The sequence below is a fragment of the Amblyomma mixtum genome, chromosome 1, assembly GCF_055824585.1.
Source record: "Amblyomma mixtum isolate Tamu chromosome 1, ASM5582458v1, whole genome shotgun sequence".
NCBI classification, from domain to species: domain Eukaryota; kingdom Metazoa; phylum Arthropoda; class Arachnida; order Ixodida; family Ixodidae; genus Amblyomma; species Amblyomma mixtum.
The window spans coordinates 203747999-203770255 of NC_143012.1; the positions used below are offsets into that span (position 1 = coordinate 203747999).

The window sequence follows — 22257 nt, forward strand, 5'->3', positions numbered from 1 at the left end:
GCCTCCTTCTGCCACAACCCGAGGGAGAGGAGGTCAAGGTAACGCAGAGAGGAGGACCAGACCGTCTCGAAGGAGCGCTTTTTCGCTTCCACGGACAAGTGGAGCCGCCCTGGTGGTTCAACTAACGTCTTGTCCAAGATGGCCGCCGTGGGCCGAGTCACACTGAGGAAACAGTCCGCCAACCCGCCCGACAAAACAGTGTTTTCGTCGGGTTGGCGATCCTGTCACACCGCGTCAACACGAACAGTGGGGAAACGTGTCGCCGTCTCCCGCCGACATGTGTCGGCCACATGTGCGCCACTTGTTCAGCAACTCCCTGTCACACCAGAAAAACCAGTTCCGGCGCACTCCCCGCCACCTCTCTGCCTTTGCTCGCGCGCTCTCTTCCGTGCGCGATCGCTGCGTGTGTACAGCCGCGGAAATTTTCGATACCTTGCGCTGCCGTAGCTGCTTGTGGTTTTGCAGAATGTCGGAGGAAGTATCGCCGTGCGCGGCTGCTGCAGCAGCATCCTTGCTGCTATACTGCGCCGTCGATTCTGACTCGGACGACGAGCCGCCACCCCAGAAGAAACCGCGCTCCAAATGGATGATGGGCTGGCTGCGAAGGGCGCCTGAGCAGGGCGCTTTCGAAAACTTGATGCGAGAGTTGGCCCTAGAAGATGCGGAGGGGTACCGCCGCTGGATACGTATGGACACCAGCTCGTTCGAAGAACTTTTAGCCCGAATGAGACCAACAATCGAAAAAAAGGACACGAATTTCCGCCTTGCCATTCCTGCTGCAGAACGACTGGCCATTGGACTGCGCTACATCGCCACAGGTGAGCTCCTAGCTTAAAATTTTTTGTCCGCCGCAGTTTCTTATGCTCGGGAGATCGCTACGAAAGCTTCTTCTCTGAGGTAGCCTCGTTCGCTGCCGTATGTACGTGAAGTGCACACTCCCAAAGCGATGTGCCCGCTTGTGGCATGAGTAGGCATGAGCGCAAAACTAATTTTGCGTGTGTTCTGTCCTTATCTATCTGTTCTATGAATACATCTCAGCTAATTTGTTGATCTTTGACCTCGTTTTCAGGAGACAGTCAAATGTCCATACAGTGGCAGTTCAGAAGGAAACACAACACAGTCTCTGGGATTGTGCAAGATGTGTGCAAGGCCATATATGCCGAACTCAAGGAGGATTTCTTGAAGGTATGTAAATGGTGCAATTTATCGGCTCTGCGACTGAAGTGAGACTATACAGTGTGACTTCTAAACAATTTTTTGTTTTAAGAACTGAGTGACACGTCGGTGCGTTCTTTGGAGATTAATTCTGTAGCTAAAATGAACTCATCAACTTTCTAGTTTTGATTTTTGGGGGGCAAGAGATTTTTGGGGGGCAAGAGTCAAGGCCGTCAACGTCGAAGATGTGCAGTTTTTGCAGTTTTATCGGAAATGTGCTTCAAAGTTTCAGAATTAATATTATTAGTGGTTTTATTAGTGCTAGCGGGAATAAAAGGACAGGGAGAAGACAGGAGAGCTTAGAAAGTCAAAATTGTGCATTTCAAAGCTGTGTCAGTTGCCTATACTAAGTCACTGTGCGTAGTACTGCCACCGAAATCCTGTTAACTGGTTCTACGCTGTAAGATACACAAAGTGCGTCTCTATTTGCAGCATTCAAAATGCTATCGCCCCCATTTTATAAATGTGCAACGTGGGAAAGCCAATTCAATAGCTTTGAGGTGCGTATTTTTTGGCGTTTCATATTTTGAACCACATTGCCGATAAAGAAAATATACTGGGCTCACTATACATGTTGACGGCCTTCAATTCTGCAACATAATCTCTTCTCATAAAGTAAAAATTAAGAATTTTATTGTTTTTTAGGCAAATAATTATTGGGGTCTATCACGTACATGCCTGCCTTGCTGTACAGTCCACTTAAACAAACAGCACTGACGTAGCTGTCACAGTTTCTGAAAATAAAAATCTGTAAACTTTAAAAAGATCATCTGGTATTGTTTTGAAATTAATCTACATGAGATGTTTTGGTTATACAGAATAATTTGATCAAAATTTTATATGGAGCAATTTGTTAGTGTATTGATATATTTTTGTGATAATTTAATGCAAAGTTAAAATTCTGCCATTCCAAATAATTATCTAACCTTACGCTTCAATACACTTATTAGTAGAGGTAATAAGAAATCATAAAAGTGTAGCGGCATCCTCTGTGGTTTGTCAGCTCAAAAAGGTTCAACTTGATCACTTGTAGGCGTGGCGCTTATGGGACCTCACTTGGCTTTAATAAAGCAACCAATCTCCACCGACCTTCCAGGTGGCACGCAGAAAAATTGAACCGCTAGACTTATTCACTGTGTCCCACAGCTGAGAATTCTGCTGTGGAATATGAACGACCAGCAAAATGTCTCTTACAGGTTCCTAGCCGCCCCGAGGAGTGGAAAGCCATAGCACAGGGCTTTCAAGACTTATGGCAATTTCCACACTACATCGGAGCTCTGGATGGGAAGCACATAGCTATAAATCCACCAGCCAACTCCGGTGCGCAATACCGAAACTACAAGGGATTCTTTAGCATTGTGCTTATGGCACTGGTGGATGCAAAGCTAAATTTTGTGTTTGCTGATGTTGGCCGTAATGGCCGACTAAATGACAGCGGAGTCTGGAGCGAATGCGAGATGAAAAAGGCCTTGGAGGTGCAGCCATCACCGCTGCCCTGTGCTGAAGTCCTGCCGCTCTCCAAAAGGACAGCACCATATGTCATCGTTGGTGATGAGGGTTTTGGCCTAAAACACTACTTAATGAGGCCATATCCTGCTGGTGAGCTGACCAAGGAGAAAAGAATTTTTAATTACAGGTAAGCACAGTACTGAAGTTTAGCTTGCCATTTAACCAATGCTACTAATATCACAACTAATGCACACGCTCAGCGCAAAAAAGTCACGTAGCGATTCATTCACCCAGCACTAAGTTTTATGCAGTTGTGTGACTTGTCATGAATGTCTGCTTGCCTTGCTTCAAATACTATTTTGGATGACATGAAAATAACAAAAGGAGTAGATTAATAACAAAACTTTTATTTAACATGAATAAGTACCCATGAATGCTTGCAAACAACTTCAGAACTTGGTAGCAGACCACCAGTCAGCGTTGCCTTATTTCTATTTTTGCGATCCCTTTCAGACTTTCCCGCGCTCGACGGACAGCGGAAAATGCTTTTGGAGTGCTTGCAAACCGCTGGCAAATTTTCCGCGCCCCACTTCGACACTCTCCTGAGCGAGCGGAAGACATTGTGTTTGCTACACTAGCACTGCACAATTACTTACGCTCGAAGAAAACCACTCGGCAACTTTACACCCCTCAAGACAGTGTGGATGTAGAGGACGTTTTGACAGGTATGTGTGTTTTGAAACTGCTGTACATGATGTGAAAGCCTGAAACACAGAGCTATCTAATGCAGTGCATGTGGCACACACTAAAATGATTACAAGAGCACTTATGGCTTGACGATCACAGGCTCAGAGAAAATTTCTGCAAGGCTTTTCATGAAACGTTCAAGCCTATGGGCCTCTCTCTTGACTGATACAAATCTATTATTATAACCAAGAGTTAATTTTTCGCATGTATGGTGCTGCTATCTGATACATAGGGCACGTACGCAATGGCTCTTGGAGGGATGGTGTGAGCCCATCTGGAGCCATGAGCCAGCTCCCAAGAGTTGGAAGCAACCACTCCGTCAATGCCAAGGCTGTCCGGGATACGTACACGGAGTACTTTGTGAACGAAGGACAGGTCAGCTGGCAGTGGCGCCTCGTTGCCTAATCAGGAGCTTCTGCCACAATGAAGGCGTAAGTTGCACGTTCTTGTTGTGCCTTGACAGCCTGACTATGATGCGTTTGCTCCACTTTTTTGCTCTTCATTCACCATGCAGTGTAGTGGAAATGTAGCTTTATGCAATGCTCAAAGTATGTTTTTTTAACTATTGGTTTATTCAGAAAACAGAGCGCAGCTTAGGGAGGCATGCTTATGGCAGGAAAGTTGGTTGAGTAAGCTGCGTTGCCCTGGCTGCAACAGTAGCACAACAAGATGGGCAAAAATTAATCATCTCCAAGAATAATCTTTTGGTACAAGGCTATGTAAACTAAGTATCTGCTTTGCATTTCATGAAAAGAGACTTACAAAATCACTATCTCTATACTAACATCACAAAAGGAAATCAAAGATGGGTAAAATAATACACATTGTCCCAAAGCACTGCATGCTTCTTCCACACCTCTGTTGAATTTACATAAATTACGCACATACGACATGCACTGACATAAAAATGACTCACTTCACACAACAAAATGACATACCATAACATCTGATGACATTACTTCAATTTTAATTTTGGTTGCAGAACAATTATAACACACAACACCGTATTAAATTAGGCACGTGTGAATTTTGTTTGAGTCTGCACTCAGCCTACGTCCCTGATCATTCATCTGCTTCCTGTATAACTTCTACTTGTGTGTTATGAAGTGCCATGCTATGCTTTACAATGGCATTATATCCTGCTAAGTAGGCCATTTGTCTGTGCGGCCCTTCAGGCACCTGCCGCAGTGCATTGGCCATAGTTGCGGCAAAATCGTCGCACTCATCTTTTTGCCGAGCGGCACTCGCAGACTTATTTAAAGCATGCACTGCTGCTTCTAGAAGTAGCTTCTTTTCGCTGCCACAACTTTCCTCCTGCTTTCTTTTGGCAGGCTCTCTCCGATGAACAATGGGTGGAGTGGCTGAAGCGCCCCTTGAAGTGCAGCCGTTGTCTGCAGGCCCATCGTTCACCATGACCGCAGTGCCTACTGTCTCATCTTCTATGTTGTCAACAGGCTGCTGCGTCTCATCGAAGCGCAACTGAGCACTCTCTGTTGATCCGGATTCTTCATTCTGTTTTTCAACCTGCGACTGTGAAATAAAGCAGAAATAGCGCAGAGTTTCACTTTCATTCTATTCCTTCCAGCTTGCTGAATTGTTTATTTTTGTTTGGGCTAGTAGTGGAAGTATTTATTTTATATCACCATATTATACAATACGGCCAAGAGGATGGGCTAAAGAACGGAGACGAAGTATGCCTCTTGATGAGACCTACAACCCGGATTACATATTGTGACACCAGAGGCAGAGCGGGAAAAACACATGACAAAACACTTTTAGAATGTTTGCACAGTGCAGTGAAAAAAAATTTAAGGTGTTACCATATTATTCAGTAGCAAGCAAAACAATTTTCAAAATAAATACAGCAGAATAGGAAAATGAAAGAGGCTCTGAAAATACAGCATTATTAAAATAAACAGTATAACAGAATAACGCAAATTAATCCGCACAATGTCAACAATTTCTGGCATTGATTAAGATTATAGAGAGGATAAAAAAATCTTCAGTTTTACTAAAGACAAACAAACTGGTACTTTGTTGTGCAGTTGCTACAAGAGATTGGTACACCTTACACAGGGTTGCAATATGTGGCTACCTGACCTTTATTAAATAGTTAGCTCTAGATCTTGTAGTGGATAGGGAAACCACATGTAAATAATATGCTATATTCCTGGAAAGGTAAGTAATGCAGAAATAAATGAAATCATGCTTGATTTTGTAGAAAATATGGGCCATCAAACTTAAGTTGTCGCAATGAAAAAGATTGCCAACATAAAAAGTTTCGAAATATTTCTACAGCTGGGCCTGTACACAATGAATGTAGGGCTCTTTTATTAAGCGAAAATAAGCTACAATATAGTAGGTACGCTATTCACAGAATGTCGCTGAAGAGGAATAACATTACCAAATAAAGGGACTGAGTGGAAGAGGCACGCCTAGACATCCATGCACAAATATGGAAAGTGTTTATTTCCCAGGCAGAGTGCAGTGCCCAAGAAAACTGGCTTCACTGAAGCGCAAAGTTGTGACTTACATTTGCCGATGCCATATTTGACCGACTGTCACGCTTCGGGCATCCACTCAGCAGAAATAGGAGTTCCGCGTAGTGGACCCATCGTGGCACATAGATATCCTCCTGTCCGGCTCCTGATTTTTCGCTCGCTTTAACTTTGCGGTTTTCGCGCTGGAACTGCGAGCGCAGGTTTGAAAACCTCGCCTTGACTGCTGCGGCTGCAAAAAATAAGGCATCACCTCTTTAGAAATCTTGAAGAACAATAGACACAACGATGGCCAGCCGACACCACACCTAATTTTGTTTATCTACAGTACTGCTAACTACAGGTTCCAGTTGTAGCAGAGTGGGGTCTGCACATTTACATTAGAAAAAAAATAAGAGGGCTAAAAAAAATCGTATCATGCCAAAAATACGAATCAGAAATGGTACGATACAAGGCAAAACCGAACAATTACAATTGTAACCAGCTTGATAAATGTGCAAGACCAGCGCAAAAAACGCAACACAGAATTAAACAGGGGCTACATGCGTTTGCTTTTTGCGTCCTGTGTCTACTTCAATGCATTCATTCCGTATTTTGCGCTGCTGTTCCACGATGCATTGCCACCCCGGCCGGCTTTTTGCCCAATTGAAGAATAATTGGAGACGTGTCACCTTAAGTACACATCAGTACAAATCACGCCACAATCTTGACAGATTCATTAACTTTGTTCCACCCTGTCAGAGTGAAAAAATGCATAATTATACATATCATTCTTGCAATGAAACTGGAACTCAGTTAAATTATTCTGATTGCTATTTCATAGGGGGGGGGGGGGTTACAGCGCTGCCTTCTTGTTCATCTCACGTTCAAAAGTAGCAGGACAGGCAACTCGCGCTCACCTGTGAAGTCCGGTCCCAATTTGGTAGCGATCTCTTGATAAGCAGACTCTTTCCAATCACGCCGATGGTATTTTGGGTCCGTGATATCCCATAAATATCTCCTCTCTTCAACCATCCCGATCAAGTCAGTTTCCTGGCGGCTGGAGAACGACGGCAGCATGTTTGCGGGAGCAAGTGGCACACTCGTCTGCTGTCGCGGCTGCTAGCTGCTCGAGTGGTGCTATCTCGCGCACAACCCCGTCAAGAAACTGCTAGTGCTCGCGGCCGAGGTAGGCTCTACACACGGCACAAGACATTCCTTTTGGCTCCCTACAAAGCCGCATTCGTCACTGCTCTCAAGAATGCGACGGGGAAATGTGCTTCTCCACGGCGGTGGCATCCGCCAGCCGGTGGTTGCCACGGCAGCCTCCCCGTCTGCATGCGCCCGCCTGCAAGACGCCGTACGCGGCAGATACCATTGCGACGAAAAAAAACCACGACCTTCTGAAAAAAATGCCCATGTTTGCACTTCGAAAACGACGTTTCCAAGCACGAAAGGCACAAAAGCGGTTAATCACCTCAAAGTGCTTGGTTTGTTCGTGCGGTGTCGCCAGGAAATTCGCCCGGCCGGCGAACAGCGCCAACAGGGTCCACGAACGCTGTTTGTTTGTTGTTCCGGTTCCCGGAAGCTGTCATACCGAGGGAACATCCCAGCAACCTGTCTCGTTTCCCTGCCGTTCGTGCAGTGTGACAAGAAGTTGTGGGACGAGTTGGTTGGGCGACTTGTTGACGGCTCGTTTGCGAACATGTTTGGTTCATGTCGTTGTTGTGTTCCCGCAGTGTGACTAGAAGGAGAGCGCGCTGAGCGCACGTATAGTGAACCACATCTTCAAACAGTGCGGCAAGCCGCTTCTGACCATCCGGCAGACATTGCTTGCTTATGGAGCTTTCGCGTCGTGGAACTCAGTCCGGCAGAGTTGAACCGCTGCCCAAATTTGTTCGCTTTGCCCCATTAGGACATGTCCAGGTTATGGCCGTCATTTAAGCATGGGGTGCCAGAGTACATGACAGTGTCATGTGAGTGAAGTGGGGGTGCCGAACACTTCATAAAACCTTGCACGTACATCCTAAAACATTGTCGCTCTGATAACGCCAAGGCTGCAGCATGTGCAATTTGTGCGGGCTCCGGACACCGCAGACTATTACAGCATGGTGTACAGTGCACATAAGAACAGTGTCCAAAGATCTCCTCAAGACGAAGTGAGTTTCGTAAGTGATAAACCGTTAACTGATATTTGGAAACGTGATAAGCGGGCCTCTTCAATGTTTCAATGTTACGGATTTGCCTGAATGCACTGAGGCCAAGGCCCCGAAATCTTACGGGAGCACAAGGGATTGCAGGAATGACCAAATAGACAACTCAGCAATCATTATTCCCGAACACCTACAGAATACTCTTTTCAGATTGCAGAGAAAAAACAGTATGCGTTTTCATGCAGACTGTGGCTAAAGGGAGCGCTTTGACTTTCGGAGTAGCAAAAAAAAAAAAAAGTTCCGTTCAGGAAACGTCGTTAATGCGGGAACTGATAAATAGTTTTGAACTGAGGAGTCAACTAGATATCGCTTCTTCCCCGTTGCCCAACCCCATTGAAATTCGCCGGCTTTAGTGGCTCAGGGGTTTTGGCGTTCCAGGCTCGATCCGAGACAATCGGGGCCGCATTTTGGTGGCCTGTGTACCAGTATTTCGGCGCGCTTTGAAGGATGCCAGCTGGTCGCCATGAAGCTGGAGGTTTCAGAGTTGATTGGCTCTGAGCAGCGCCCCTGCATTTCTCCCTCTTTCTACCCTCGTTTAACGTTGTTAAATGCGGATGAAGGAACGCCTGCTGCATTTTCTTTCTTTTCGCGACGAACAAAATTATTGTCTCCCTCCTGCCGCATGGCAAAGACCTCTCCCATGTCTCTCCAATTAACCCGGTCCTTTGCCAGTTACAGCCACCCTATCCCCGCAAACTTAATCTCATCTGCCCACCTAAATTGCTGCCGCCCCCTGCTACGCTTGCCGTCTCTTGGAATACACTCCGTTACCCTTAAGAACCAGCGGTTATCTAGCCTTCGCATTACATGCCCTGCCCAAGCCCATTTCTTCCTTTGGATTTCGTCTAGGATATCATTAACCCGCGTTTGTTCCCTCACCCACTCCGCCCCCTTCCGATCTCTTAATGGTACACCTATCATTTTTATTTCCATAGCTCGCTGCGTTGTATTTAACTCAAGCTGAACCCGCTTTGTTAGCCTCCACGTTTCTTCCTCATAGGTGAGTACCGGTGAGATACAGCTGTTATATACTTTTCTATTGAGGGATATTGGTGAACTGCCATTGACAATCTGAGAGAACCTGCCATATGCGCTCTACCCCGTTCTCATTCCACTACTTATTTCCCTTATATGATCCGGATCAGTGGCCACTACCTGCCCTCAATAGAAGAATTCGCTTACCACTTCCAGCACCTCGCTACAAATGAACTGCTGTTCCCTTGCGAGACTGTTGAACATTACTTTGGTTTTCTGCATGTTAATTTCCAGGCCCACCGTTCTGCTCTGCTTGTTTAAAGGGCAGCTGCAGCACTTTTTGAAAATTTCGCGATATTCAAGGATTCAAATCTATGTAAGCTGTAGGTAAAGCATGCCAAGTGTTTTTGCACTAGCGCCTAAAATAGTGACGTAATCGACGATTGAATTTTGCGCTTCTCCTCAATGCAATGGAGGAGTGCAGGAAAACTCAGCGTGACGTCATGGAAAGTATGATTTCAAATTACCGCTGTCGTCAGCCACATCCTGCCCTCACGTATTAGACGCTGCCACACAACTCTCGGCAGGGTTCGCCTTCGGTGGCATTGGTTTTTTTCTTTCAAAGCAGGCATTTGTGCATTGGAAATGTACCGATACCTTCGATGACGTCATCATGCGCCCCCCCCCCCCCCCCACTTGGCGTTGTGAGCTGCGGAGAAGCTTGAAGGGCGTCCGGATTTTAATAGGCGATTTCTTCACTATTTCAAGTGCTTGCCCAAAGAGACTTCGCATACTTTACCTCCAAGTTTCACACATTCGACCCTCTTAAGCTCGCTGATTTCTAAAACCTATGCAGTTTCCCTTTAACTCATTGATCATGCTTGGCAGTTCATGTCCTGAGTGCCTTAGCAAGGCGATCTATTATCGCCACCTGTTCCCAATTCAGGCCTCGGAATACCTCCTGTAAACAGACGGTGAACTGCATTGGCGAGATCGTGTCTCCCTGCCTGACACCCTTCCTTTTTGGAGTTTTATTGCTGATTTTATGGAGGACTACGGAGCTGTGCAGTCGTTTTAGATATATACCAATATTTGCGCATAACACTCTTCTGCACCCTGATTCCGCAATGCCTGCATGACCGCTGAGGTTTCCACTGAGTCAAATGCTTTCTCGTAATCAATGAAGGCTATACACGATGTCCCAACTAACTTGGACCAAGATTTTGAAAAAAACTAAGCGTTCTTCAGAACTGAAATCCCGTGGATGTTGTTAAGGTTTATCTAAAGTTGCAGTACCATTTTTTCGCCCGTCCTATTTGAATAATTAGTCGAGATAAATAAATTAACTTTTTAACTATAGCTTGAAACGTTCAGGCGTCAGTAGGAAATTTCTGGAGCTCCACATACAATGTCCAACTCAGGCACTGTCAACGAGATAGACTTAGCGTGGCCGTTTTATCGGGAAAAACATAAGCGCGCGGAGTTTAAAAACACCACGTGACAGCTCACTCCGCACGGGAGGAAGAGGAAGAGGACGGAGCTGTGCTGACGTGTCTCGCATGGGCTCCCGCCTCGAAGCCACTTTTCGGCAGAAAGAGTCAGCCTTCGGGCTCGAATATTTTGGACGACATCCGGGCCATTGTCCAGTGCCTGCTGAAGCCGGATTTTGCCAATCTACGGACACCTAGGCATATTGCCGGCTGACTGCCGGCCTAGCCATCGAGCTCGACCTAGCTCGTCACCTCTCCGCCGGGAACTGAGCTCCCAGGGACCTGCAAAGATGGAGTACGCCGTGGAAGGCGAGAAAATATCAGCGTCGGAGCTCGAGGACGGAAAATGGGAAACCATTCTTCGGTACCGCGACCGACAACGAGGCCTGAAGAATAAAGGGCCCGCATCAACCGACGACGAGCCTGCGCAGGGGCACGGCCAAGGCAAGTCTAATTCCAATTTTCCATCGCGAAAGAACGGGAAAAAGCTACTTGCAATCAGCAAGAAAGCACTTCTCCCGCGCTTACCGACCGATGACTACAAAATCGTCTGCCGACCACAAGGCTGGAATCTGAGGGACTTTGCGCCCGGACTACTACTCTTCTGCGCCTGCGAGGTGTCCCGGCTGCCGTATGATACGGTGAAGAATGAAGACATTATCAGAGTCAATACGGCCAACAACACCTTCACGCTATGCACGCCCGATCGTCAACGGGCGACTGCATACGCCAAGATTGAAAAACTGAACCTCCAAGGTCAAACCTACAACGTTACGTCGTACGTGGCGGCGCCCGAAGACTCGGTAAAAGGGGTCATTTGCAACGCCTACGCGGGAGACTCGCCCGAAGCGGTCCGCCAAGGCTTCGGAAACAGAAACGAAGGAATAGAAGTTGTGGATGCCCGAAGGATCGGACAGTCCAGAACAATACAAATCACCTTTTTTGGAAAGAAGCTACCCAGCCAAGTAATCTATCAGTGCGGCGTCTTTCGGGTCCACCCCTTCAGGGAGCAACATGAAGTATGCTACAACTGCAGGAGGGTAGGACACCGGGCCGACGTCTGCTACAAACCTACAACGAACCTTTGCCGCCGCTGCGGAGAAAATCACTCGCCTCCACCTGAGGGAGAACAGCCAACCTGCCAACCCGTCTGCATCGTCTGCAACGGGGGCCACAACACAGGCAGCCGGAACTGCAAATTCCGGCTGATCAACAAGAGCAAACAAGGAACGCCCCATGGCAACCAGGCACCCAAGCAAGGGGACAACGACTCATCACTACACGGACACCAGTCTAGGCCCAGGAAGAAGGAACACGGTGCTACCGGAAAAGGAGGCAGCCACAGCCGGAACAACTCCAGCTCCTTCCCGCCCCTGGGGAACCCTGCAGGGAACGACAAGCGAAGCTCGAGCCGCGGACGCAGCGATAGTCGCTCCAACAAAAAGGTGAGCTGGCCAACAGAGGCCTCCCAATCTATTGGCGCTCGAGAGAAGGAATTTCAGATCCAACTACAATCCCGAGACAGAGAAATTGCCAGCCTTAAAAAAGAGTTGGCTGACATTAAACGCCTGTTACAAGCGCATCAGGTACATAATGCCACTGCGGCTAGAACGCCACCCACCGCGTCCCAGGCTTCGACCAATAATGCGACGGAAACAGACGCCATTTGCCACACTCCCTCCACCGCGTCCCAGTCTTCGGCCCATAACGCGACGGACACAGACGCCAGAATAGCAACTAAAAGACCGCTTCCTACAAAAGAAGGCGAGGAATCCAAAAAAAAAGGCCGAGGCTTCGGAAGCCGACACCCCGCAGCCGTCGAAAGCGCCTACCAAACTCAGGGCAGACATCAATACTCTGTCAGAGAGAACTAGCGCTATATCAACAGAACAAGCAACCTTCCAAGGCCTCGTTACTACCAAATTTGCAGAGATAGATATTCGCTTTGCAACACTAGAGGGACAGGTATCCCAAATAGCCACGTGCATGCAGCAAATAATGGATAGGCTTACAACTATCGAGGCCCGCCTACCCCCCATCTTGGATCTGTCCACGACGCCACAACCATCTATAGCCCAACATGGCACCACGCCAAAAATTTGAAATTTGGCAATGGAACTGCAGAGGCTTCCGCCGCAAGCGGGCCCACTTGCAGCTCCACATCCAACAAGCACCGTCTGTTCCAACCCCAGACGTGATTGCATTGCAAGAAGCTAGCGGCAGGGCTACACTGCCAGGCTATAAAGCATATCTGCCACCTCATTATGATACTAGTAACGCAGCCGGCTCCTTCACAGCCACTCTGGTGCATAGAAATATCACCGCAATTCAACATTTTATAAATGATTCGGAAGAAGATTACACCCTACTTGAAATAGCACCAAGGCAAAAAGGAGACTCAAATCTCTTCATCCTTAATGTATACAACCCACCCAGAAACAAAGGCAATGGACTCCCACACTTGTTGATAAACACAGTAAAGCTGGCTGCTAGGGCTCAACTAATAATTGTGGGAGACTTCAACGCTCAACACCCAGCATGGGGATATACCAAAGCAACTCCGAAAGGGAACCTGCTCTGGCAAATCATACAGTCACTAGGGCTCACAACGCTAAACAACCCGAGCGACCACACACGCATGGGTAACAGTGTATGTGTAGACACATCTCCAGACTTATCCCTCTCTAAAAACGTCAAGGACGCAAAGTGGGTCAACACCGGGCAAAACCTTGGTAGTGATCACTTCATCCTTAGCATCACCTTCCCCACGACAAAACTTAAAAACAAAGCAAAAGAAATACGAACCACGGATTGGGACAAGTTCAGGCAACTTCGCGACAAAACAGCTCCAAAGGAGATCTCTAACCTTAGCGGCTGGGTTATCTCCCTGAATGAGGATGTCAGCTCCACTAGCGTTGTGGTGCCAGTTGAGAAGGAGGAGCAGATTGCAGACTCAAAACTGTTACACCTGTGGCAGGCACAAAAAGGCCTCCAAAAACGCTGGAAGAAGCAAAAACACAACAAGCGACTACGCAAAAAGATCGCTGAAATCGAGAGGCGAATCGAGGAACATACACTTACTCTCCAAAAACAACAATGGAACCAAATATGTGAAAGCGTCAATGGGCAGCTCGGAAATAAGAAGACATGGCATCTTCTAAGACACCTGCTCGACCCAGAACAAACACGTCCCGTGCAACAAAGTCAACTGTACAGACTCATACATAAATATGAGGGTACAACTGAAGACCTAATCAAAGAGCTAGCAGAACGTTATCTAAACACGGATGATGGTACCACTCAACCAGACTACCGGGGGACTCCTAATCCAAATTTAGACGCAGACATCACAGACGCAGAGGTCTGGTACGCAATTGGAAAACTGCGGACAACATCTGCGGCAGGACCAGACAAAGTAACAAATAAGACTCTCAGGAACTTAGACGCAACGTCGATCGCGGCGGTTACAGACCTTATGAACAAATACTGGCATGCAGGCAACATACCACCAGAGTGGAAACACGCGAAAATCACATTTATTCCTAAAGCGGGTAAGAAACTCAGCACTGAGAATCTACGCCCAATTTCATTAACATCATGCCTAGGCAAACTCATGGAGCATGTCATCCTCAATAGGCTCCAAAACTATGCGGAGGACATGAACCTCCTACCTGAAACAATGTTAGGATTCAGGGCCCAACTATCTACCCAGGACATACTCTTGCAGCTTAACAAGGACATAATTGAAGCTGACGAGGGAACAGGAACGAAAGCAATATTGGGTTTAGACCTTGTTAAAGCTTTCGACAACGTCACCCACAAAGCCATTTTGACAAACTTGTCAGAAATCAACCCCGGAGAAAGGACGTACAACTACATCCGATCCTTCCTCACTAACAGAACAGCAGTGATAACGGTCGGAACAATAGAGTCTGCCCCAATCACACTAGGAAGTAAAGGAACGCCACAGGGCTCCGTCCTGTCCCCTTTCCTTTTTAACCTCTCCCTCATCAAAATTCCCCCCCAAACTGGCACAAATACCAGACCTACATCACACGTTCTATGCAGATGATATCACACTTTGGGTAACCAAAGGATGCGAAGGCTACATAGAAGACACACTCCAAGCAGCAGTGGACATCATTGAGGCATGCGCATGGGAATCCGGCCTCACTTGTTCTGAGCAAAAATCTGAACTCTTCATGATCCGTCGTAAACAAAGAGGTAGGCGTACCACAACATCCCCCCCGCAAATAAACGTCTATGTTAATGGACGATCTGTCAAAGAGGTACAGATCATGGGAATACTGGGGTTGTATTTACAAACAAATGGAAAGAATACTGACACACTAACTAAGCTAAAACGCACGGTAGAAGCGACGGCGCGATTAATCCGCCGCATAGCTAACCGCAGACAAGGGGTGAGGGAAAGAGATTTATGCCGACTAGTGCAGGCCTTTGCGCTAAGCAGGATACTCTATGCCACCCCTTATCTCAAATTTTCGAAAGCAGAAAAGGACAAATTGGATAGTATGATACGGCAGGCCTATAAGGCTGCGTTAGGACTCCCACTAAATGCCTCAACCGAAAGGCTTATGAGGTTAGGAATACATAACACCTACAATGAACTGAAAGAAGCCCATTTAATGGCTCAAACAGCGCGATTAGCCAATTCCAGAACTGGCAGGAGTATTCTTACCAGGCTCGGAATTAACTTTCAACCTACGAATAACGATGCTAAAGTAGACTTACCCCGCGACTATAGGACGGCCCTACTAATCAAACCACTCCCCAAAAACATGCACCCCTTACACCATGAGGGTAGAAGACAAGCAAGAGCCAAAGCCTTACATAACAAATACAGACAGTGCGCTGGAACACTTTATGTAGATGCGGCAGAATACAAAAATACCAATGCCTTTGCAATTGTGGTTGTGAACGAGAATGGTGACCACATCGTCTCGGCAACAATCGAAACGAAATCCTCTGAAACGGCAGAAGAGGCGGCTATAGCCCTCGCCCTAGCGCATACCCAAGGGAGCATCATCTTCAGCGATAACAAAATGGGTATCAATAATTTCGCTAAAGGACGAATTACAAACACCTCCCTTAGAATCCTTAACGCAACCAAATTCTCACCAAATTATTCCGAATTGATATGGGTCCCAGCCCATTCGGGGAATCCGGGGAACGAGCAGCCCACAATAAAGCCCGAGGTTTCGTCGACCGGGCAGTGGATGAGTCTGGCTCCCTGAATTTCACGAAGGACTCCATGATCACATATCATGATCTCACCAATCATTTTAAACTAGAGAGGAGAATTTTCCCCCCTCCAGACAAAAGACTTACTAAAGAACAAGAGGTTACGTGGCGTCGTCTACAGACGAGATCGATACGCACCCCATCACTCCTCGCTCACATTTATCCAGATCTTTACAACCCCAACTGCAAACACTGTGGCCAACGTGCTACCTACGATCACATCCTGTGGGACTGCAAAATAGAGCCACCTCCGGATGATCTAGTTACAGCTCCTTCTCTCGAGCGGTGGGAGACCGTGCTGGCTAGCTCTGACCCCAGAACGCAAGTTTTGGTGGTGGAGTGGGCTGACAAAGTCGTCGAGGGCTATGTACTCTCGACCACTTAACGCGACCTCTTGCCAAGCTCTTCCCGGCGAATAAAATGTTTTACAATCAATCTCCGCACGACCGAATGCCCCGCGATTGCAGCGTTCTCATCTGTGCTTTGTAAAAAACATCACTCGCTTCGCGCCTTTCGTGCTGCTTAAGACAGAGCTTCACGTTGTGCTTGGTTCCAAGATAAGCGCCACTGGGTACTGGCGGCAGCTGAAAGAAATCGCGGCTCCCGTTTTTCAGCATAATTCACACGACGGGATCAAGCTCGTTATATGCGTCTTTGCTTGTTGGGATCTTGGCGCGAACCGAGTGATGGTTTTTACAAAGCTCGGACGAGAGCGCTGTAATCGCGGCGCATTGAAGACGCTTTCACCTGCTATTTTTTTAAACTCCGCGCGCTTTCGTTTTTCCCAAATAAAAACTGCCACGCTAAGTCTATCTCGTTGGAAGTGCCTCAGAAAGTCATTATTTGTGGAGCTCCACAACTTTCCTACTGACGCCTGAACGTTTCAAGCTATATTTAAAAAGTTATTTTTTTATCTCAACTAATTATTCAAATAGGACGAGCGAAAGAAATTGTGCTGTAACTTTAGATCAACCCTAACAACATCCATGAGATTTCAGTTCTGAAAAACGCTTAGGATTTTTTTATAATCTTGCTCCAAGTTAGCAGGGACAACCTGTATATAGCGGTAGGTTATACTCTGCGCATTTCCTCACGCAAAAAATATCAAAATGCAGTGACTTGAACGGTTAGTATTTTATTGCGAAAGCAATACTGCTAGCACTTCTCTGCCGTCGGTGGAGGTCGTTCCCTCGCTCAGGTGACAGCGTGACGTCACAACCAGAGGAGAGCAGGGGCCCCAACTCGTCTGTTCGGCCGTAGTTGTTCCTTCGCTCGGCGCTGCGGGTACCACGTGACGGCCTCCTCGGCCCGCCGCGTGAGGGCGCTCGCCAGGAGAGGATAAACGGGGCGACGCAGGCGCGCTCCGCTTAGTCATGTCTGAGGAGTTGTGCAAGGCTAAAGCCCCTCGATAATTTGAAAGTAGCGTCTTTCTGTGAACTATGCCGCCGCGCCGCGCACCCTCGCCGATCCTCCTCTCTCACCTCTCCCATCGGCGCTTTTCTCAACGGTGATTGGCTCCGCGGGCGGCCTCCGGGAAAAGCGCGCGGAAAGTTCGCTCTTTTTGTGTTTTCATTTTTCGTCGGCGCCATTTTTTGGCCAGCCGCCGCTGCTACGACCGAGCTCCCTGGCATTGCGCGCTTGCACTTCGCGTTATTCGCGCGCTTTTAGAGCAGCGCTATGCCGAGTTGCTGCGCATTTCAGTGCACAAGCCGGCGTGAAAAAGCCTTTGTTCTTTTCGCGATTCCGAGCGGCAAGAAAGACAGCACTAGAAGAAAAAAGCGGCTGCACAACATCGGAAAACTTTAATCCGACGAAGACTGCTCACCTCTGCGAGCAACTGTGCATTTCTTCTAAGCGACTGTGTATACTGAAACTGCATGCATGCGCATCACAAAGCCAACAACCTCACTTAATTCACTGATCATTTTGCGTCGTTATGGGTGTTATTGTTGTCACTTCATGGTTCCGCTCAACGTGATATAACAGCGGCGGCTGATGCATACAATGTGTGTGCATGTGTTAGCAAGTGTGGAAGCAAAAGTGTTGGTATGCGTGCAGCGGTATCCGCGGTGCGGTAAATTTTTCGAACCTCTGGTAATGGTGCACATCGCAGTAATGCGGCGCATGTCCCGAGCGAGATTTAACCTAGATTTTTTTTTATGAATGCAACTTGTCTAACGACCTACGCTTATTTGTTGTTTTGCTGAACGATTACGCTTCTACCAGGCCAGATTATCAATGCCACATTCTCGGAAAAGACCTCATATTGCATTCACATAAATAATTAATTTTTTAATAACTTCAGTGCTTTGCATTGTTGCCTGAATGTACTCAAGTATTGTAAATATCCATTGCATGCCATTTTTGTATGTTCATTGCTACAGTTTGTGATTAATTGCTTTAGTTGAGCATGGTTGTGTAGCCTTTTGTTGAATACATCATCCGCTCAAAAACTATAGGCCTACATCTGAGCTGTTTCATTTCCCTAAGTATGTTTTTGTTTTCTGTGTTTTGTTTTGAGTACTGCACCCAACGGGTGACAGATGTCCACAGCTGCCTTATTCGTAGTTTTTATGTATATTTTCGGTGTAAAACTACACGACTCATCTGTAATAAACATTGCATCTGAAAAACTGTGTGTCATATTGTGACTGTATTTATACTCAAGACTTATATTAGTCAGGCACTTGCTTTAGGATAGCCTTGACTGTGGCTGACCAAATTGCTAAGACCTATAACTTCCTTTTGGGTTTTGTCACGGTCGTTGCTATGTTTTTTTCTTTCCTAACGTAGCATCTATTTAAGCGTATTTAAAAAGGAATAGAGTGTGGGTGGAAAATGCCCAAGTGTGCCAAACTTTGGGGGTGGTCTACCTAAATTTGGAAGCCAACACTGAGTTTCCATAGTCAAATTAGGTTGGACCCCTATGTTGGTCAAATATGGACGACATCAAATTTATGGGTTCCAGAGAGACAAATTTTGGGGATAGCCCACCTAATTTTGGAGCTCACCATTGAATCGGTCATATTAAAATTAAGCTTGACACCAATTTTGATGAAATTCGGACAAGGTCAAATTTCTGTGGTTGAGAGGGCCAAATTTTGTGGTGCAGACACTTTCCTTGGATGACGGAAAATCGGTGCGCGGATCTTTGGCTCTCGGCTTCGGCTCGACATCACCTCAAGGTCGCCGACAGCGGGAGCTGAAGTCGTTTCATGCTTATATGAAAAGTTCATATTCGTTTTTAAGCCACCGCGAAAATTCTCAACTACAAAAACGATTAAGCCGTTGCATGTGCACTGCGTGGTGCCAAACTCAGACCGAACCTTAATGAAACATTTTAGGACGGCCATCGAAGCAAATGCCCCAGCTTGCTCCCAGCAAACCATCCCACTTCTCAAAACTCCACTCGTGAACAACTTCATAAACTGTACTTCCGCGATAATTAGTTCGAAGTGAATCTACATTTAACTAAACATTGGTATGCAGAAAATATTCAGGAATGTTAAAATATATTGTAAATATTATGCTTCATATACTATGCTGTGTTGAGACAGACGGTATTGAAAAGTAAAAAAGAATGGAAGATGTATGCAGCAAGTGGTTTTGTTCGTGCCGCAAGCGCTCGTAATTGGCACTTTCATTGGGCGTACGAGACGCTAATTTATGTGGCTCGTGGTAGTCACGCGTGTCGCATGTCTTTCTCGTGTTTTTATTCAATAACAGAGCGTGGAAAAAGCGCGAACTTAAGAGCGCGCGCATGTGTCAGCCAACTGCCTGGACGGCGAGCGAGCGATGGCCAAAAAAGCGTGCCGTGTGCAGCGCGCGCAGCCGGCGGGCGAGGATAATCGAGGAGGAAAACGCCCGAGTGGAGGAGAGTGTCGCTACTTTCAAATTATCGAGGGGCTTTATGCAAGGCGTCGCTGGGGCGACGTGCTGCGCGCAAACGCCGGCGCCGTGCGGAGGAGACAGATGAAGAAAGGCAAGAGCGGTTGGCTAATCAACGCGCCTATGCCGCAAAACGGCGAGCCCGGCGGCGTTCTACAAGTTCTCTTCCTTTCAGTCGCAACAACAAGGTATCGCGCCGAACGGGTTGTGGCGTTCCTCCCTGCCTTTACGATGCGGTTAGGGCGTCCACCGAGATGGCAGAGAATTACTGCGCCATTTCCTTTCATCAAAAAGCCGGTAGCCACGCGTGACCTGTAGACGCGGCGAACTGGGTTCCAAGACGCTTTCAGTCGTCGCGCAGCGCCGGCCGGTAGCCACGCGTGACCTGTAGACGCGGCGCACTGCGTTCCTTCAGTTGGAGGCGCTGCGCGCTTTCGCAACCTACCAGGCTTCACCAAAGCTAAGCCCCCGCCAATTTTGATGCCAAGCACTCGAAAGCAGCGACTCTTCAATCTGGCCATGATGCACCTGCCGGCCCAGCTGAGTGGTGTCGCCGGCGTGCAGCACGCCCTGTACGCCGATGACATCACTCTGTGGGCCACGCAGGGCAGCACAGGAGACATTGAAACCAGCCTGCAAACAGCGGCGACGATAGTAGACCGCTACGCCCGCCGCTGCGGTCTTCAATGTTCCCCTCAAAAATAGGAATTTGTGCACCTCCGCCCCTCACAGAAGTGCACAACTAAAATATCTCTCTCTCTTGAGAGTGGTCCCATAGGCGAAAGTGATGAGATACGGGTACTCGGACTCTACATCCACAAACACAGGCGGCCAGACACTACATTGGCCAAACTCCGTAAGATGGGGGACCAGGTGGGCCGCATGGTCCGCCGGGTTTCCAACAAACGCGGAGGGTTACGAAGTAAGGATGCCTTGCGGCTTGCAAACGCCTTCGTAACTAGTCGAATTCTCTATTCGACTCCTTATCTCCACCTACGGAAACAAGAGGAGGACGCCCTTGAGGTCATCCTTCGCAAAATTGTTAAACGTGCCCTTGACCTCCCCATCACTACTTCAAACAGCCGGCTTATGGCTCTTGGGGTGGTGAATACTTTCCGGGAGCTCCGGGAGGCGCACCTTACAAACCAGTACACGCGCTTGTCGCTAACGGAGTCGGGTCGCCGCCTTCTTGCTCGACTCCATATCCAACACACCCCTCCAATGGAAGACAGGTTTCGCATCCCGGAACTGTGGAGACGTGCCCTCCACGTGCGGCCTCTTCCAGCAAACATGTCGCATGAAGACCATAATGGTCGGCGCCTGGCACGAGCGGAAGCGGTAGCCCGATATTATGGCAACAAAACAGGTGTATACTACATGGTACACGGCCGCGGTAGTTCACAACAGCAACACAGTTAACGGCCAGACTTTCAGAGCCCGCAGTGCAACACAAGCAGAAGAGGTCGCGATCGCTCTCGCGGCCTCACATTCCAATTCAAAATACATAATCACCGACTCGCGAAGGGCCTGTCGGAACGTCGAACAAGGCTGCACTCCCTAGCCTATCGAATATACCAAAATTGCATACGGGATACGGACCCCGCACACCGTTACCTCATATGGGCCCCTGCTCATCAGGGGTTGGCAGGAAACGAGGCAGCAGACGCAGCCGCCCGCGCGCTCTCTCACCGGGCTGTTTTCTCCTCCCCATCCGATCAGGAACCCGATTTAAATCCAGTATATACATTCAAAGATATTACAACATATTATCAAAATTGTCATCGCCTTTACCCTAGCCCATGTAAAGGCCTGAAGAAGGCGGATGAGCGGCTCCTTCTCCGCCTTCTCACCAATACATTGCTGTGCCCGGCAGCGCTAAAACATTTTGACCCCTCCTTTAGCGGCAGCTGCCCACACTGTAGTGCAGTGTCTTCTGACACCTATCACATGGTGTGGGCCTGCCCCTCCCACCCCGCTATTCCCCCCATCCCCAACCCAACCCGGGAGGACTGGGAGGCGACCCTGCTCAGCTGCCACGACTTGCAGGCCCAACAAGCCTTAGTCGGGCGCGCCCGGGCGGCGGCAACCGCCACTGGGGTCCCATACTAGGGACCTCCACCTAGTGTTTGTAAGGATCGGTCCCTTACGGGCTGATCCAAACATACCTCCTGTTCATTCGTAATAAATGTTTTCACCACCACCACCACTCCCGAAGGACAAGCGCGGGAGGAAAACACACGCGTGAAACTGGCAAATACTTGGCGATCTACGTACATTCAGCATCTTTTTTTCTCAAACTTCGCGGCCTTCCCATCGGAATTCGTCACTGACACCATGGACGGGAGGTCAATGCGAGATGCCTGGAAAGTTTCCCCGCACCTAAGAGACGAGCACTGAGATACCGAACTCAAATGGCCCCAGCAGCAGCGCGCACACTCGCTGTCCGCTACGGGTGCACCCTCCTCAGAGCCGCAAAGCCACTCAAAGAGGAAGTTACCAGCCGCTCTGCAACTTCGCGATAGAGGAGATAGAGACTGAGTG

The 22257-nt window shown here is 48.0% G+C and overlaps 2 protein-coding genes and 1 long non-coding RNA gene across 4 annotated transcripts; 2 read left to right on the top strand and 1 right to left on the bottom strand.

Annotated features, from left to right (window-relative positions):
• Nucleotides 1-734: 734 nt before the first annotated feature.
• On the top strand, nucleotides 735-2473 carry LOC149370592 (uncharacterized). The gene is made up of 3 exons (XR_016285896.1): nucleotides 735-818; nucleotides 1070-1185; nucleotides 2412-2473. It is a non-coding gene; the product is annotated as an uncharacterized LOC149370592 (long non-coding RNA).
• A 144-nt stretch (nucleotides 2474-2617) lies between these two features.
• On the top strand, nucleotides 2618-4783 carry LOC149370593 (uncharacterized). Its single transcript, XM_089583745.1, has 4 exons — nucleotides 2618-2851; nucleotides 3178-3389; nucleotides 3644-3842; nucleotides 4743-4783. The coding sequence occupies exons 1-3, from the start codon at nucleotides 2673-2675 to the stop codon at nucleotides 3814-3816; spliced, it is 564 nt and encodes a 187-aa protein (XP_089439871.1). The 5' UTR covers nucleotides 2618-2672; the 3' UTR covers nucleotides 3817-3842; nucleotides 4743-4783.
• Nucleotides 2950-22126, bottom strand: LOC149370594 (uncharacterized). 2 transcript variants are annotated; one of them, XM_089583735.1, is made up of 4 exons: nucleotides 21991-22126; nucleotides 6809-6948; nucleotides 5945-6141; nucleotides 2950-4941 (listed from the first exon to the last, which is right to left on the bottom strand). In XM_089583735.1, the coding sequence occupies exons 2-4, from the start codon at nucleotides 6921-6923 to the stop codon at nucleotides 4474-4476; spliced, it is 780 nt and encodes a 259-aa protein (XP_089439861.1). In that variant the 5' UTR covers nucleotides 6924-6948; nucleotides 21991-22126; the 3' UTR covers nucleotides 2950-4473. The 2 variants fall into 2 exon arrangements, with proteins under 2 accessions (XP_089439861.1, XP_089439857.1); XM_089583731.1 differs by lacking the exon at nucleotides 21991-22126 and having other exon boundaries at nucleotides 6809-7123.
• Nucleotides 22127-22257: the final 131 nt, after the last annotated feature.